General features: G+C 35.0%; 1 protein-coding gene across 1 annotated transcript; it reads right to left on the reverse strand.

Moving 5' to 3' along the window:
* Nucleotides 1-3,693: 3,693 nt before the first annotated feature.
* Nucleotides 3,694-18,185, reverse strand: LOC124461505 (putative aldehyde dehydrogenase family 7 member A1 homolog). Its single transcript, XM_047013013.1, has 2 exons — nt 17,726-18,185; nt 3,694-3,848 (listed from the first exon to the last, which is right to left on the reverse strand). Exons 1-2 carry the CDS (start codon nt 18,183-18,185, stop codon nt 3,694-3,696), a joined length of 615 nt encoding a protein of 204 aa, XP_046868969.1.
* Nucleotides 18,186-18,323: the final 138 nt, after the last annotated feature.

Here is an 18,323-nt window from a genome sequence, read left to right on the forward strand (position 1 = left end):
CAATAGTACGTCGGATTTCGGATCTTGTCTACGAAATTCGACCCCCTGGAAAAAGAGTTACCAGAACCGTGCATGTGAACCGTTTGGCTGTTTACCGTCCCGATCCACGCAACGACTTGGTACTCGGGCAGGAGCCTCGAGTCTAAGGGGGGTAATGTAACGTAGACGGCCTTGGTGGCAACTCGGGTAGTAGGCAAACGCAAACTGTCCCCCTTAAGAAGCGGTCCCATTCTCTACGGCTGGGCACACTAATAACGGCGCCACCGGGAGGGCTAGTTTTTTTGAGCTAGCGCGGCCAACTTAACGAAGAGAAGAAGATAGGGAGAAAGAGAAGAAGGGCTTGAAAGTTTTCGCTGCCGCCAAGACAAGGAAAATAAAGAGATTGAATAAACGAAAAGTTGAGTTATCTTAGGCCTGACGATCGAACGCCCAACCGTAAACCAACCGCTCGGCCACGGGTGGCGTCATTTTGTTCCACAAAGGCAAAACACGTTACAATACTTAATGGGGTCGGAAACGTCTCCTTCTGTGCGTTACAAACATCTCACATTACATTTTATAATACCCTCTGCAAGGGTATAAAAAATAAGTTTGATGATATATTTGATGAACCCAATATGGGACTAATAGATACGAAGGCAGTGGACTAATTTAAAACTAACAAATGTACTTTTATTAATAATTGTAATAATAATGAGCGCATATGTATTGTACAAAGCATATAAACTACACAATAAATGTGTAGTAAAAAGAGCCTTAAGCCATGCTAATGACCTTGATAAGGTCTAAACAACATATGCATCAATAATTGTAAAAGTGCATTTCAACGAAAGTTATCCAAGACACATAATAATAATTTCATTTCTACAAATAAAAATAAATTTTCAATTGAATTGATTAAATATATGTCAACTGATTAAAAAAGAAAACAAATGAGTACATTAGACAATTATTTTAAAAGATAGTAGATAGGAATCCGAGTATAGCATCCGATCTAATTGAGGTTTTTAGAAGAGATCACATAAACTCACCGGAAAGTTCAATAAATTTAGTAGAAATCAGATCAGTGCATCTTGATAGATAGAAGATTTCCCAGTTCGAGGAAGCACAATGGTACAGATGATATATATGCTGTTTTTCAAACTCAACAGGTACATTTCGCTTCTACCTGATGGATGAAGCCCGACAACAATAAGTTGTCTCCAAAATACTAAGTTTGAATATGTATTTAACAGTATGGAAGAAATAGAAACTTAACATCTCCAAAAATATATTCCTTTCCTTGATTTCCTGATACACTCAGGACCGGTAAATAACAAGTACAAGAAAATCAAATTTTGGATTTCTAAAAACTACAAATTTAAAAGAAATATTGTAGACCTTATGGAAAAGTCCATAAAATTAGCATATAGCAGATTATTAGTAAGAAGACCTAAGAATAAGGATGTGCCTGAATGGGTACATAATGTTTTTAAAGCATACATTGAAACTTTTAATGTAGAAGACTCGGATGGGGATATTCAAATAATTGTAAATTAAAAAAAAACACAAAAAAACCTCTAAGCATGGAATGGGATGAATTACATCTCCATATCCAAAACATAAAAGAAAATCACGTTGTAGTAGGCCCAGTGTCCAAAGCATAAGAAACAGTGGTATTGCAACCACTGTTTAAGCACCGTTATAACTATTGATATTGATTCCTCACTCTCTGATTTCATAAAGCGTCTCTCGCTCTGCCTTGCAACCGAAGATGCTCTCTTTATTTGTTGAATATCTAACTCTCTAACTACTCTATCGGCGAGCAGAGAGTCAGTTCGTAAGCATAATCCAAAGCGATCAGATCAAATAAATAAAGCAACGAACAATTAACAAGTATCAAATACATATTATTTATACTACCATAATATCAGAAGTGGTTCAAAAATCCATAAAATGTCGGAAGATTTAAACAAAATTTCTCCGGCAAGCCTAAAAAGTTGTCTGTTGGCTTTGGGAATGGACACCAAGGGTTCCAAGACGGAGGATGTACGTGGAGGTCTTCCATTAGCTCGAACACCAGATCCAGATGCCGTTCCAGGTACACGCGGAGTTGGTACAAAGTCACCACAAGAAGAACACCAAATGAGGCAATTGGAGTCTCAAATCCTACAGCAGCAACACGAAACAACCGAAAGTACAGTTATGTTGGAGGGACTACGCAACGAAATAAAAGAAGCCAAGAAACTTCTAGAAAGTTTGCATATCGCAGTCGCAAGCGGCGACGCCATGCAAGTGCGAGACAGCGATAGAAGCGGCGACGCCATGCAAGAGCGAGACAGCGATAGAGGCGTCGGCGCCATGCAAAAGCGAGACTGCAATAGACGTGACGAAAATGAGAGTGGCGACGAACATACTTCAAAAGCAGACGAAGAAAACGACTAAGAGAGTTCGGAGCGCGATCGTGTAACAGAGAAGGCAACAGCAATGGACCAGCAGAACAATGTGCCCAGAGTAGCTGAGCAGAAAATAAATAATTGGACTTATGCTGGCTACCAGATGGCTAAGGAAATGCTGCTGGAATATAATGGCGGACCAGACGTACAAAATTGGGTTGTACAATTAAATAATGTGTCTGCATTGTGTGAACTCAGCGAGAATCAACGTCATTTGCTTTGCGTTGGAAAACTTAAGACCAATGCACTACAATGGTACATGAAACCAAAACGTATATTGGAGTCAGTTGTTGACGAGTTGGTCATGGCGTTGGTCCAGGAAATCGAAAGCAGAGTGCGGCGTGCATTGTTGTTAAGAGCATTGTGGAGTCCGGCTGCCAAGTAATAAGTTCGTCGAGAGGCAAAACAGGGTACCCAAGGACTCGAGGTGTAATTCAAGAAATCATTGGGCGAAGGATGGCCTAAAACCTTTACGTGTTCGTGGATCTTGTTATGGGTGTGGTGCCAAGGAGCACCTCATAGCGCAGTGCACGCAAAGGAAGAAGCCAAAGGACGAAGTAAACAATTATGTAAGATATATAAATTATTTTTAAGAGACTATATTCATAAACCAAAATTCACAGAGTGCCTCATAGATTCTGGCAGTGCCATTTAATTTATAAAAACATCAAAAGTGCCTAAGGATGTGCAGCTAAATGATAATTTTGAAAACTTTTGCGGGCTAAATCAAAGTCCATTACAAATTTTGAAAATACAATGCTATGTTTTGAAAAATTCAATAAAAATTTATTTTGATGTAATGCTTGTGCCTGACGAATCTATGAGTAGCGACTTAGTATTGGGTACAAATTTTATGAAAAAATGTAATTTAGAAATCAATCCAGACGCGTTGAAAATGATTACGCTGGAAAAAAGCGAACGAAATTTGTTAGAAGATCAGGAAAATTATTTAGATAAAATGCTGAAAAGTGAAAACGGAATGGAAAGTCAAAATTTGTTAGAAAATCAGGAAAATTATTTAGATAAAATGCTGAAAAATGAAAACGGAATAGAAAGTCAAAATTTGTTAGAAAATCAAGAAAATTATTTAGGTGAAATGCTGGAAAATGAAAACGGAATAGAAAGTCAAGTTGTTAGAAAAGATGAGAGAAAAATTGTTAGTAATGTAGATAAAGGAGAAAAAATGAAAGATGTAGAAATTAATATTAGAAATGTGTTGGTAGAAAATTTTGAGAAAGAAATGTTAGAAATCAATTTATTAGACAATGCAAACGAAGAACTTGTATACAACATCGGTGAAAGTGTTGATTTTAGAACTCGATGTAAGTTTGTCAAACTGAAGACCAGAGAATCCAGATTTTAAATGTGAAATGAAGATAACTCTTGAAAATAAGAAACCCTTTAGTTGTTCACCTAGAAGGTTATCATATACGGAAAAAGAGAAATTACAGATATTAATAGATGATTATTTACAAGAAGGGATTATACAACCCAGTAATTCAGCATATGCATCGCCGATAGTTTTGGTCAAAAAGAAAACAGGAGATTTGCGTCTATGTATAGACTTTAGAAAATTGAACAAAAGTATGGCTAAAGATAACTATCCATTACCATTAATAGACGATCTCCTGGATCGCTTAGCACAAAAGAAGGTATTCACAAAATTGGATTTAAAAAATGGATATTTTCATGTGTTCATGGACAAGGAGTCGGTTAAATTTACATCGTTTGTAACACTATTAGGCCAGTATGAATTTCTTAGGATGCCAATGGGATTAAAAAATGCATTGATTCAACGGTTTATAAACAGCATTTTTGATGACATGATTAGGGAAAACAAAATTATTTTATATATGGATGATATAATGATTGCCAACAAAAATATTGAGGAACATTTAGAAACGTTAAAAGAAGTATTCAAGAGATTAGTGCGGAACAAATTAGAGCTTAGAATGGACAAATGCGAGTTTATGCAAGCTAGTGTAAAATATTTAGGATATTTAATCACAGAAGAGGGAATACAGGCGGACGAAAAGGGTTTAGAAGCAATAAAAAATTATCCAGTGCCAGACAAGACGCAAGCAGTTCACAGCTGTTTAGGCTTGTGTTCCTATTTTAGGACATTCATTAAAGATTTTTCAATAGAAGCCAAGCCGTTGTATGATTTATTAAAGAAGGATAAACAGTTTGAATTTGGGGAAAATGAGTTGAATTGTTTTTTAAATTTAAAAAAGAAATTGATGAAAGCACCTGTATTGGCTATCTATAATCCTAAAGATGAAACTGAATTACACTGTGATGCCAGTGCTTTAGGGTTTGGAGCAGTTCTGCTTCAAAGAAAAGAGGATAAGCGGCTACACCCAATTTCTTATTTTTCCAAACGCACTACACACACAGTTTTGAGCTAGAAACACTAGCAATAATATATGCGTTACGCAGGTTTAGAATTTATGTCCAAGGAAAACGTTTTAAAATACTAACGGATTATAATTCGTTGACTTTGACTTTAAATAAAGTAGAGCTTAATCCAAGAATTGCTATATGGGCGTTAGAATTACAGTTATTTGCCAATCAAAAGATAAAAAGATTCAGAGTATAAAAAATATTTAGAAGAAAGGGAACACAAACTGTTCGAAATGCGGAATGGTATATTATATAGGAAAACAAATGATAGAAGGGTTGTATTTTATGTACCGGAAGATATGGAAGAGCATGTATTATATAAATATCACGACGAATTAGGGCATATTGGCAGGGACAAAATGATAGAAGCAATAGGAAGAGGATACTGGTTTCCAAATATAAAGGAGAAGACAATAAAACATATAAGAAATTGTTTGAAATGTATAGCGTATTCACCGAAAACAGGAAAGGGAGATGGTCTTTTGCATAGTATCCCGAAAGGAAATAAGCCCTTTGATACAGTTCACATTGATCATTATGGACCGGTAGATTCAGGAAGATCAAAGAAGCATATTTTAGTTGTTGTAGATGCGTTTACGAAATTTGTTAGATTATACACAACGAAAACTACAAACACTAAAGAGGTCATTAAAGCATTAGGAGATTATTTTCGATCATATAGTAGACCGAAATGTATAATATCGGATCGAGGCAGTTGTTTTACATCTGGAGAATTTGAAAATTTCATGAAAGACGAATAGGACGTTACATAACAAAGTTCGTCAGAATAATAAAGTAAAGCAGAGATTGAGGACAATCTTAAATTGAATATCTAACTCTCTAACTACTCTGTCTGCGAGCAGAGAGTCAGTTCGTAAGCATAATCCAAAGCGATCAGATCAAATAAATAATGCATGTTAATAGAGAGAATATAGGTAAACGAACTGGTCAAAGATTTCCAACCTATTGATCAAGTTACGTGCAATCCTAATTTCTATAAAGAAAAAATATCTCGATTTGTACCGACCGTACTTAATTCACCTTTGAGCATAGACACTTGTAAAAAGAAATAGAACTAGAAGGTGAAGAATCCGAAACAAGCAAGGAAGAAATAGAAGAAAAAGATCTAAACGATCTACCAATTCCTGCGCTATTGTGTGTGCGTGCCGTTGGACGGAAATCAATCCTTGCTTCTGCAAGGTGACCTCCTCAAATATGAGAATGTTAAGTGGCGCCTGAGTAGGGACCGTCTTCCGTCGGGTCTTTCGTTAATACAAAAATATTTTTATACCCTTGCAGAGGGTATTATTAAATTGGTCAGATGTTTGTAACGCATAGAAGGAGAGGACCCCATAGAGTATATATATTCTTGATCAGCATGTCCGTCCGTATGTTCGTATGCGTTTTACTCAGCCAATTTAAAAGTTATCGCGAAGATAACGCGAAGATTTTTTGGGGCTTTTTTAAAGTCTAAAAATCTTATGGATCGGACTACTATATCAAATAGCTCCAGAAGAAACATTTTTGCAAAAATTGGAGTATCTCCATGAAATTTACCAATGTGATAGATATAAAATCTTAGATCCCAAAATTTGAATCTGATCGGATAAATAGAACACAAGTTACAGTCAATATAAATCGGGTCAACCGCTGCCTATAGCGCTGCTTGCTGCCTACTACGTCGTCATCAAATCAACAGATCACACGCATATACACACATACGCAATGCTACATGAACTGTATGTGTATGCGTGCCGTGCTTTGCTTTGGGAATGATGGAAGAAGAAGAAAAATTTTTAGTAAAAACTGAAATAATATTTTGTTTGTGTATTGATGAATTGAGTTGCAGGGAAACAAATTTCAAAAAGGAAAACTATTATTGCCAAGGACTGCAAGGGTATATAAACTTCGGCATAGCCAAAGTTAGCTTCTTTAATATTTTTTCTCTTTCTCGCTCATAAGTGTTCCCAAAACAAAGTGAATAAAAAAAGTAAATGCAATTACAAGTAAATAAATAAAAATCTAAAAGTCTTCAATCTTGTAAATGCTTACCGAAAAATTAAAGTGGATGGTTACGAAACAAAAGTACTGGAATCGTTTCCAAGAATTTGTGTATTGGATGATGAAATATTTCCCGTAATCTCAGCCAATAGAATTATTTCAGTTGCTCTGCATGTGCCGCACAATTCAATAATTCTAGTTGATCTGAGACCTCTTAAAATTTGTATGAAAAAAAGCAGCTAAAATTCCTTTGAAATAAAGAAACGCAGATCACGCCTTGGTTTAATATACAATTGTCACTTCAAGATCATTCTCTCTAAATCTGTCAAAGAGACGAGTCGTGGTTTATTTTTAATATCACCTTGCCAAGGTGATAAATAAATAAATTCTCTGACAAATACATAAGTTAATTTTTGTTTTGTGCAACCGGGGTGTAGCATGTTTTGGAATAACATATTAACAACAATACAAACATATTGTAGCAATTAGTTACAATATTTATGTGCGCAACATTCAAGTGCATTTGCCTCTTAAGTAACATGACCACCCATGAGAGCATGGTGCTGGACATTGGCCCGGCCGCGTTGGCCCAATATGCAATATGATACATCCTCACTCTACCGCTGCGACGGTATATAAACATACATACTTTTATGTAAACACTTATACATTTATACATAAGTATGTTTATACATAAGCATACCGCTCCTCTGCCTGCATGACTAGCAGCGCAGCTACGCGGTCTTAGCTATAGTCGACAATTGTTATAGAATTAAGAATTATTCAATAAACTGAGCTCAAACCATAAAGAACTATTTGTGTCTCTTAATATATATCTTCGAACCTACTACATGGCGACCGTGACAGTGGTCACCAAACAATAGGCGTGACCAAAAGGAGTGAGCAGACCAAATTACAAAAGGAAAATTCAGCTACAATGGAGGAATAAAGGAAGGAAAATAACATACTACAATCACAGTAAGTAGAGTGATGGGGAAAAAATCTGGTGTGGTCAAAAAGTTAAAAGCCAGAAAGGCGCAGATATTGAGGCTACTAAATAGCCCACAGACTAATTGGAATACCTCGGTGGAATTACAAGCCGAGGTAGAGTTTATAAAAACCCAATTAGAAGAAAGAGAAAATAAAACCACAACAACCAGAATCCCATACTCTACGATTCAAAACGTGGCAAAACCAAAAGTAAAGATAAGTCCACAAACTGTGAAGGAACTACCGAAATTAAAGAAGGTCTGCCCAAACGACTGCAAGGGCCCATTATACTCAGCATACTGCGAGTATACATGCAGACATTTCTACGGGACTCCAAAGGAAAAGCCAGTCCCCAAGCGAAGGAAGTGAAAAGAAAAATAAAACAAAGAATCAACAAATCTGGTGCGATGACCGGCACCGGAACCGCCTGAGCTCAGAGGCCCCAGACATCAGCAGCTGAGACTACAAGCGTGAAAAGCAGGCTGCTTTTTACGCCATCGATGGAGCATCAGCGTGCCAAACGGCAACGACTGATGCTAGAGGCTAGCCGAAAACAACAAAAATATAAATGAACAAATTATGCGCTGCGTCGCACTTTTTTTTTGAGTGTACTGCGATGCACATTTTTTTTAATAGAATTAAAATAATCAATGTATAATTATGCGGCATTAAAAGCTGTCCAATTAGAGTGTGGCCTGAAAACCATACGAAAAAATAGGCAGGGATATATGTAAAAAAAAAGAAGAGCTTAAAAAAAAATTTTATTAAATTACTACTCTACTAAACTACATCCAAAAAAAATTAAAAACAAATGAAATAAATATTTATTCCAAACCTTTTCTTTAAATAAAATGTTTTATAACAAAATAAGCAAGTTTGATGATACATTTGATACACCCAATATGGGGTTAATAGATACTAAAACAGTGGACTCTACTGCAAATGTAATTAACAAAATAGAGTCATCAAATGTAGATTTGAAACAAAAAAAAAAATCACTTTCCAAATTTACTAAATAAATAAAAAAAAAAAAATTAAAAACAAATATATATATCAATTGAATAAAATGAGTACATTAGAAGATTATTTTAGGAAGATAGTAGATAGGAATTCTAGCATTGGAGCAGATTTACTTGAGGTTTTTAGAATAGATAATGTCAATTCGGTACAGAATTCAATAAATTTAGTACAGATCAGATCAGCATACCTTGATTTGACTGGAGAAGAATTCCCAGTTCAAGGAAGTGCAATGGTACAGATGTGTTTTCTTGTTACAGTGCCAAATATATATTGTTTCTCAAATGCAACAGGTACATTTCGCTTCTACCTGATGGATGAAGCCGAACAACAATATGTTGTCATAAAAATACCGACTTTAATTAGTTACTACAAATTGAATACAATGCAAATACAAATTAAATAAGTAGGGGAGAGGGCCCAGTTGTGACTCAGGCCCAGTTGTGACATTCTCAAATATTTTTGAAATGCGGTATTCAATGACAGTTTGAGCCCTGTAAATCATGTTTGTTAGACGTTCTGCAGTTTTTGGACAGACCCCAACGTTAATAAACGTATTGTATATACGCGTACCAAACATCGTGTTGAAAATCGTGCGAAAAAGTTTTTTTCCATTTTTTTCAAAGTACCAAAATTTTGTGAAATCAACAGTGAAAAGGTGAGTGCAATGCATCAAAGTATTGTATTTGCCGTATATTTTGTGATTCTATAAAAATTTATGTGATTATGTAGTGTATATAAAAAATATAGATATAAACTTTAAACTATAAAAAGGCCCGGTTATGACTCAGCTGGGGTGCCCAGTTATGTCCCATTTTTTTTTGCACTCGGATTATGTAAAATTATCAAATTCCAACATTTTGTTGTTGTTTAACAACAAGGAAAGGAAATTTACATATTGAGACCAGTTTGTCCAAGAATATTCTGGAAGATCTCGATCGGGAATGTTCATTCGAAGTGCGCTAATATGCAAGCAAGTTATTTCGCTTGCAAAAACTGCGAAAGTGACATGGACGACGAGGGCTTAAAATCGTTCTCATTTATGGCCATTTTCTTTTGGGTTTTTCATTGTTTTTGGCTTTGAAGCCCTTCAAAATAAGTAAACCATTAAATCACAACAATTCGTGTGAGATTCCTTTCATATTTTCTTATTTTCAGTGAATTTCTTAAGTTGAGTCATAACTGGGCCACTTTTTTTTAAAGTTAAAAAAATTTATCCAAATTAAATCTGTTCCAAAATTTTTTGAGTAACTCAAATAAACATACATTCTTTGGAAAAAAGTTGCGTTTGGTTAATATTTAAATGTTAAACTTTTTAATTTTTCATTTTCCCGAACTGAAGAAAAAATTTCGAGGTTTTTCAAAACCCGGGTCATAACTGGGCCCTCTCCCCTATGAATAAAGTTGATACTAAACATCTGCAAAAATATATTCCTTTCTTGATTTCCTGATACATTCAGGACCAGTAAATAAAAAGTACAAGGAAATAAAATTTTGGATACAAAAAAACTACAAATTTAAAAGAAATATTGTAGAACTTATGGAAAAATCCATAAAAATAGCATATAACAGACTATTACTTGAAAGACCTAAGAATAAGGATGTGCCTGCATGGGTACATAATATTTTTAAAGCAGACATAGAAACTATTAATGTAGGAGAATCAGATGAGGAGGTCCAAGTGTCTGAACAAGACAACGAATCAGATTTAGACATCAATACAAGTGTAATAAACACAACTGACAGGATGGCAGAATTAAATGCCCGAAGGGCATATATGAAAGATATAAACATAGCCATACCTGAATTTAACGGCACGAAAATGCAACTCAAAAGATTCGTAACAGCTCTGAAGTTGGTAGATATGATGAAAGGCGACTACGAAAATATAGCAGTTGAGGTAATAAAATCAAAAATTATTGGCCCAACACTATATGAAGTCGAAGAAGAAACTTCAATAGAAGCAATAATACAAAAATTGGAAGGCTTTGTAATTGGTGAAACATCCAAAGTTATTAAAGCCAGGTTGAAGAATACAACTCAGAAAGGTAAAACCGCTGACGAATTTACTTCGGAGATAGATAACTTACGCAAAACACTTCAATCTGCATATATCGAAGAAGGTATGCCTGCAGCACTTGCTCTTAAGAATAGCACAGACGATGCTATAGAAGCAATGATTGGAAATTGCGAACACAACAGAATTAAAAATATACTTGACTCTGGTAACTTCAAAACCATGGACGAAGCTATAGCAAAGTACTTACAAAAAAGTACTGAGATATCAGGAAATCCAAATACGGTTCTATTTGCTCAAAGAAACCGTAGTAATTACAATAACAAATATAATTATCGTGGTAGAGGCAATGGTCGTGGTTATTACAACAACTATAACAAAAACAATAACGGCCAAAATTTCCAACAAAACAGAAACAATAGTTACAGAGGAAACAACAGAGGTTACGGCAGAAATAATAACAGAGGGAACAGAGGAAATAACCAACAAAACAGAGGTTATAGCTCTAATAATAGCAATGTTAGGGTAGTCCAGAATAATTCGGGAAACTCCCAACAACCTTTAGATACTCAACAATAAAAAATTACAAGGTTTACACCATCAGTCTCAGTCAAAGCACATTTGCAAGTTTCACTAACGTAGCAACAGGAAAAGAGTTAGTATTTTTAAAAGACACAGGTGCTGACATATCCATATTAAAAGAAAATTCCGACAACTTCCAATATATTCAAACCAATCAAATAATAAATATACAGGGAATAAGTCAAGAAATAACAAAATCAAAAGGACTTACTTCCATAGAAATACAAACCTCTAAATACATAATTCCACACGATTTTCATATCGTAAATTTACAATTCGCTATTCCTTGTGATGGAATACTAGGTATCGATTTCATAAGAAAATATAACTGTCAATTAGATTTCAAACCGACTGAGGATTGGCTTATAATTAGACCAAATAATTTACAATATCCCATATATGTACCAATAGCATACAGTTCTGGCAACAACTCCATAGTTCTGCCAGCAAGATCACAAGTTGTCCGAAAAATTGAAATAACCTCAGCGGAAGACAGTATATTAATTCCGAACCAAAAAATTCAGCAGGGTATTTACATAGCAAATACCATAGCATCTTCTCAAAACGCATTCATAAAATTGCTAAATACAACAAACACAAATCAAATAGTCAATATAAATAACTTGCAGTACGAATCACTTTCGAACTACGAAGTAGTTAAAACAAGTTCAGAAACAAACAAAAAACAAGTTCAATAGCCAACTAACCAAATTATGCACATAGTATAGTGATGTGTTCGGTTTGGAAACTGAATCTATAACTACCAATAATTTTTATAAACAAAAACTGAGATTGAAAGATGATGAACCAATATATATAAAGAACTACAGAAATCCTCACAGTCAAAAAGACGAGATACAAAAACAAGTCCAAAAGTTAATAGATGACAAAATAGTTGAACCATCGGTATCAGCTTATAACAGCCCACTGTTACTTGTACCAAAGAAATCACTGCCTAATTCCGAAAAGAAAAAATGGCGATTAGTAATTGACTATCGTCAGATTAATAAAAAATTATTGTCCGATAAATTCCCACTCCCAAGGATTGATGATATTCTAGATCAACTGGGAAGGGCGAAGTACTTTTCGTGCCTGGATTTAATGTCAGGTTTTCATCAGATAGAACTCGAAAAAGAGTCACAAAATGTTACATCCTTTTCAACAAGCAATCGTTCATATCGCTTCACGCGATTACCATTTGGTCAAAAGATAGCGCCAAATTCATTCCAGAGAATGATGACTATAGCATTCACTGGACTTGAACCTTCTCAAGCATTCCTTTATATGGACGATTTAATAGTCATTGGTTGTTCTGAAAACCATATGCTCAATAACTTAACAGATGTGTTTGAGAAATGTAGGCAACACAACCTAAAATTACATCCCGAAAAATGTTCATTTTTTTTTTGTGCATAAATGCACAGACAAAGGAATCTTGCCTGATGACACAAAATACGACGTCATCCAAAATGATCCAGTCCCCCACGATGCGCACAGCGCTAGAAGATTCATTGCATTTTGCAATTATTACAGAAGATTCATAAAGAATTTTGACAACTATTCTCGTCACATAACAAGATTATGTAAAAAAGATGTAAAATTTGAATGGACAGATGACTGTCAAAATGCTTTTGAACATCTAAAATCGGCATTAATGAACCCAACTCTATTGCAATACCCAGATTTCAGCATAGAATTTTGCATAATCAGTGATGCGAGTAAGCACGCATGTGGAGCAGCCCTAACACAGAACAAAGAAGGACTCCAGCTACCAGTTGCATACGCATCAAGAGCCTTTACAAAAGGTGAGAGCAACAAGAGTACAACAGAACAAGAATTAGCAGCTATTCATTGGGCAATAACACATTTCAGACCATACATTTATGGTAGACATTTCACCGTCAAAACTGATCACAGAGCACTTACTTATCTATTTTCAATGATAAATCCAAGTTCGAGACTAACGCGAATGAGACTTGAATTAGAGGAATATGACTTCACAGTAGAGTATCTAAAGGGTAAAGATAATTATGTAGCAGATGCCCTATCAAGAATAACAATCACAGACTTACAAAACATACAAACTAGAAACAAAATTCTGAGAGTCACTACCAGAAATCAAAGTAAACAGTCAAATTCCTGCGCAGGAAAAGAAAAAGAAAATAATATAAAAGAGTTGCAAAAACAATCTCTTAATGCTTCTAAGCCCAACGTATATGACGTCATTGTAAATGACGAAGTACGAAAAGTAGTGACCTTGCGAATAACTGATTCTTTAACCACATTCAAACATGGCAAGAAAGTTATAGCAAGAATTGACATTTGCGATATGTATACCAATGGAATTCTTGACTTAGGTCAATTTTTCCAAAGGCTCGAAAAAGAAGCCGGTATACTCAACATAAGTAAAGTCTAAGTGGCACCGAGCGAAAAGATCTTTGAGACTATTTCAATAGAATCTTTCAAAATATGGGCAACAAAATATTGAAACTTTTAAGAGTAGCGCTACTCAAGCCGGTGACCCTATTATCAAATAATGATATAGAAAAAGAAGCAATACTGTTTACGTTCCACGATGACCCAATACAAGGAAGTCATACTGGAATATTGAGAACTATGGCCAAAATAAAAAGGCATTATTATTGGAAAAATATGACACGAGATATATCTCAATATATAAAAAAATGTAATAAGTGTCAAAAAGCAAAGATAACAAAGCATACAAAAACCCCGTTAATCATAACTGAAACGCCACAACAGGCTTTCGATAGGGTTATTGTGGATACGATCGGTCCACTCCCAACATCAGAACACGGAAATGAATACGCAGTAACTTTAATCTGCGACCTAACAAAATACCTTGTAATAATACCAATTAAAGACAAAAGTGCAAAAACAGTAGCGAAAACTATATTTGAAGATTTCATTCTGCGGTACGGTCCTATGAAGGCGTTCTATACGGACATGGGAACAGAATATAGAAACTCAATAATTGAAGATTTATGCACATCATCACCAGACTGTAGGCACTGTGGAGCGAAGCCACCGAACACTTAATGAATTTTTACGATCATACATTTCAGTTGACAAAACTAACTGGGATGTATGGATAAGATACTTCGAATATTGTTTTAATACAGCACCCTCTATGGCACATGAATATTGTCCATATGAGTTGGTATTCGGTAAAACTTCAAATTTACCACAACAATTTAATAGTGTTGATAAAATAAATCCACTATATAACATAGAAGATTATGCTAAGGAATCAAAATTTAGATTAGAACAGGCTTATAAAAGAGCAAGAATTATGTTAGAACAGCACAAAGCGAAGAATAAGGAAATATATGATAGAAAGGTAAAAAATATTGAATTAGAAATAGGACATAAGGTTTTATTACGTAATGATACGGGTCATAAGCTAGAATCTAAGTATTTAGGCCCATACATCATAGAAGAAATAAAAGATAGGGATAACATTTTAGTTAAAGATACAAAGAATAAGAAATAATTAGTGCATAAAGATAGGTTAAAAATCTTAACCAATTAATATACATAAAAAAAAAAATAGTAATAACAATAAAACAAAAGAAATAAATTTAAACAAATAAATTACCAACATTTAATGACACTATACATATACAAATATAATTTTACCACATGTATCATTAAACAAACACTCAAACATTCAAAAGAAAAAAAAAATTAAAAAAAAAAAAGAAACAATAATAAGTAAATAAATTTCTATATAAAAAAAAAAAAAAAAAAAATTTTAGAAAATAACTCCATATAATTACGTTATTTTTCTAAAGAGGGGGGATGTAGCATGTTTTGGAATAACATATTAACAACAATACAAACATATTGTAGCAATTAGTTACAATATTTATGTGCGCAACATTCAAGTGCATTTGCCTCTTAAGTAACATGACCACCCATGAGTGCATGGTGCTGGACAATTGCTGTGTCGACAGATATAACACGCGCGGCCGCGTTGGCCCAATATGCAATATGATACATCCTCACTCTACCGCTGCGACGGTATATAAACATACATACTTTTATGTAAACACTTATACATTTATACATAAGTATGTTATACATAAGCATACCGCTCCTCTGCCTGCATGACTAGCAGCGCAGCTACGCGGTCTTAGCTATAGTCGACAATTGTTATAGAATTAAGAATTATCCAATAAACTGAGCTCAAACCATAAAGAACTATTTGTGTCTCTTAATATATATCTTCGAACCTACTACAGGGGTTCAAAACCCTGTCGATTGGTAATAAATTAATTGGTAATAAATTAATAAATAAAATAATCAAAAACATTTTGTATGTGTTGTCAAGTGAATGTAAAGTGTTGGTTTCAAAAAAATAAAATAAAATTATAAAAAAAGAAAAAGGGAATAACATTCGTTCAAAATGAACGGGGCGTTCAGTCGTGAACGGTGCGGTTAGAGGTCACCTAAAAAGAAATAGTTTAATGAGTGTCAAATCAACCGCGAGTGGATCCCCATCAGTAAGGATGTGGACTCACCTCCACCTAAGTAGGTCCGTGTTAGGACTAATAGGGATAATGGAGATCTCCCTCAACCGACGTAGGGGGCATCACGATAGACAGATTTGCGACAATTAAAAACGAAAATATTCAAAAATTAAAAACAAAAAGCAAATAAAATTGTGAATATACAAAAAAAAAAAAAAAAAAAAAAAAACGCAACATAAAAAAGAAAAGAACAAATATATAAGGAATTAAATACATTAACGACAAAAATTTGTATATACACTTATTCCACTTTCATCTTTTCACATAGCACCATCGTTCATTAAAGAATTTGGAAACTTTGACAAAGGAAGAACTACAAACTACACTATTATACTTGGAAAAAGAAGAAATACTTACAACATTAACATACGATAATTAAATAACAGTTAAGTGAAGAAGTTGCCTTTTAGAAATTATAATTCGAATTTTTTTGAAGAATAAATTTAATAATAAAAACTAAAAATCATACCCAATTTTATTCTAAGGAAAAGGAAATTATATTTTGAAATTAACTAAAAATATGGTATTGTTTTTAAATTTTTAAAATCAAAAAACAAGTTGGAGAGCAAAAATAAGCATAATTTAAACAATGGAAGAAATGAAACAGACAATTACATGTTTGGTAATGTGGTCTAAGCCTCCCATTATGAGTACAAAAGAGACCTAGGAACTTTGGAATGCCAAATGAGTGTGATAGTCCGAAATAACTCGACCCTAAAAGTGTTTTACTCCCAGATCAACAAGCATCTTTTCCTTATTATAGAGAAGCTTAAGAACGAGAATCACACTAGAGCGCAGAGATGTCCTACAATTGCAAACGGAAGGTATTGGTAGATGGGGCAAAGTATTCGATACAATCGTAAAGAATCCGCCATTTGGAACCAAGCACAATGCCGGCATCGATATGCAAATTCTTGCGGTGGGCTTGGCTCTTTTTTTTTTTAACAATTTAAATTTTTTTGGTGATAATTTTATTAGATCTATGCAAGAAAAAACAATTTAGAAAATGCACTTGTTATTGCATTTTAGCGTTTTGATCTTATTTTGTAAATTTTTATACCCTTGCAAAATGGGTATATTAATTTTGGTCAGAAGTGTGCAACGCATAGAAGGAAGCATTTCCGACCATATAAAGTATATATATTCTGGATCAGCACGACGAGACGAGTTCAAATAGCCATGTCCGTCCGTCCGTCTGTCCGTCCGTCTGGATCAACGCAAACTCCTCCTAGACCGTTGAAGCTACAGAGCTGAAATTGCATGTAGGCTTGTATATACTGCAGGCGTTGTATATCTCGGATTCAGCCGGATCGGATCACTATATCATATAGCTCCCATACAAATGGCAATGTCACGAACAGTGACTTTTCTTTTCGTCATTTTCTGAGCTATTGTCATGAAATTTAATATTGGTGAGTTAATTACACATATAAACGACTATGCCAAATTTGATCAAGATCGGATGACTATATCATATAGCTCCCATAGAAACGATCTTTCGAAAACAGTGACTTTTCTCAATAACTTCGTTACTTTTAACGCGATTGCTTTCAAATTAAACATTTGTTAGTTTAATATATCACTTAATGACTATGCCGAGTTTGATGAATATCGGGTTACTATATCATATAGCTCCCATAGAAACGATCGGTGGAAAATAGTGACTTTCAATATCTTACAATTAGTTTTTTCTATGCTAAGATTGTTGGCCGTTCTTTCGCAAACATTACCCTTGCCACCGAAGGCCAGAGAGCCGCCCTCTTTGATGGCATCCTGGATGGCGGTCTTAAAGTTTTCCACATTTTGCTGGGCGTGCACGGGACCCACTAGGGTATTCAATTCCAATTCGTGTCCAATTCTTGATACCAGTTGCTGATATTTCACAACCAGCGCATCCACAAACTGATCGTATAGCTTCTCATGGACAATAATTCTACGCATAGTGGTGCATCGTTGTCCACTAGTGCCAATGCAGCCAAAGAGTGCCGCATCTAGGGCCATTTTCAGATTTGCCGATTCATCGATCAAGAGGGCATTGTTGCCGCCCAGTTCTAGGATGGATTTGCTAAAACGCTCCTGCACAGCGACACCCACTTGGCGAACAGTGTTACAACTGCCAGCAAAGGAGACAAGATTAACTCGCTTATCGGCCACCAAATATTGACCAACATCTGTGCCACCCTGGCACATCGTTATCACAGGAGGCTAATTATTCCGCCTCAAGACTTCCGATACAATTTTCGTGGTGGCCACCGAAACTAGGGGAGTGCTAGGCGCTCCTTTCCACAGGACAGTATTACCGGTGGTAGAGGCACAATAGCCGCTTTC

Source organism: Drosophila willistoni, unplaced genomic scaffold (assembly GCF_018902025.1).
Source record: "Drosophila willistoni isolate 14030-0811.24 unplaced genomic scaffold, UCI_dwil_1.1 Seg509, whole genome shotgun sequence".
Classification (NCBI taxonomy): domain Eukaryota; kingdom Metazoa; phylum Arthropoda; class Insecta; order Diptera; family Drosophilidae; genus Drosophila; species Drosophila willistoni.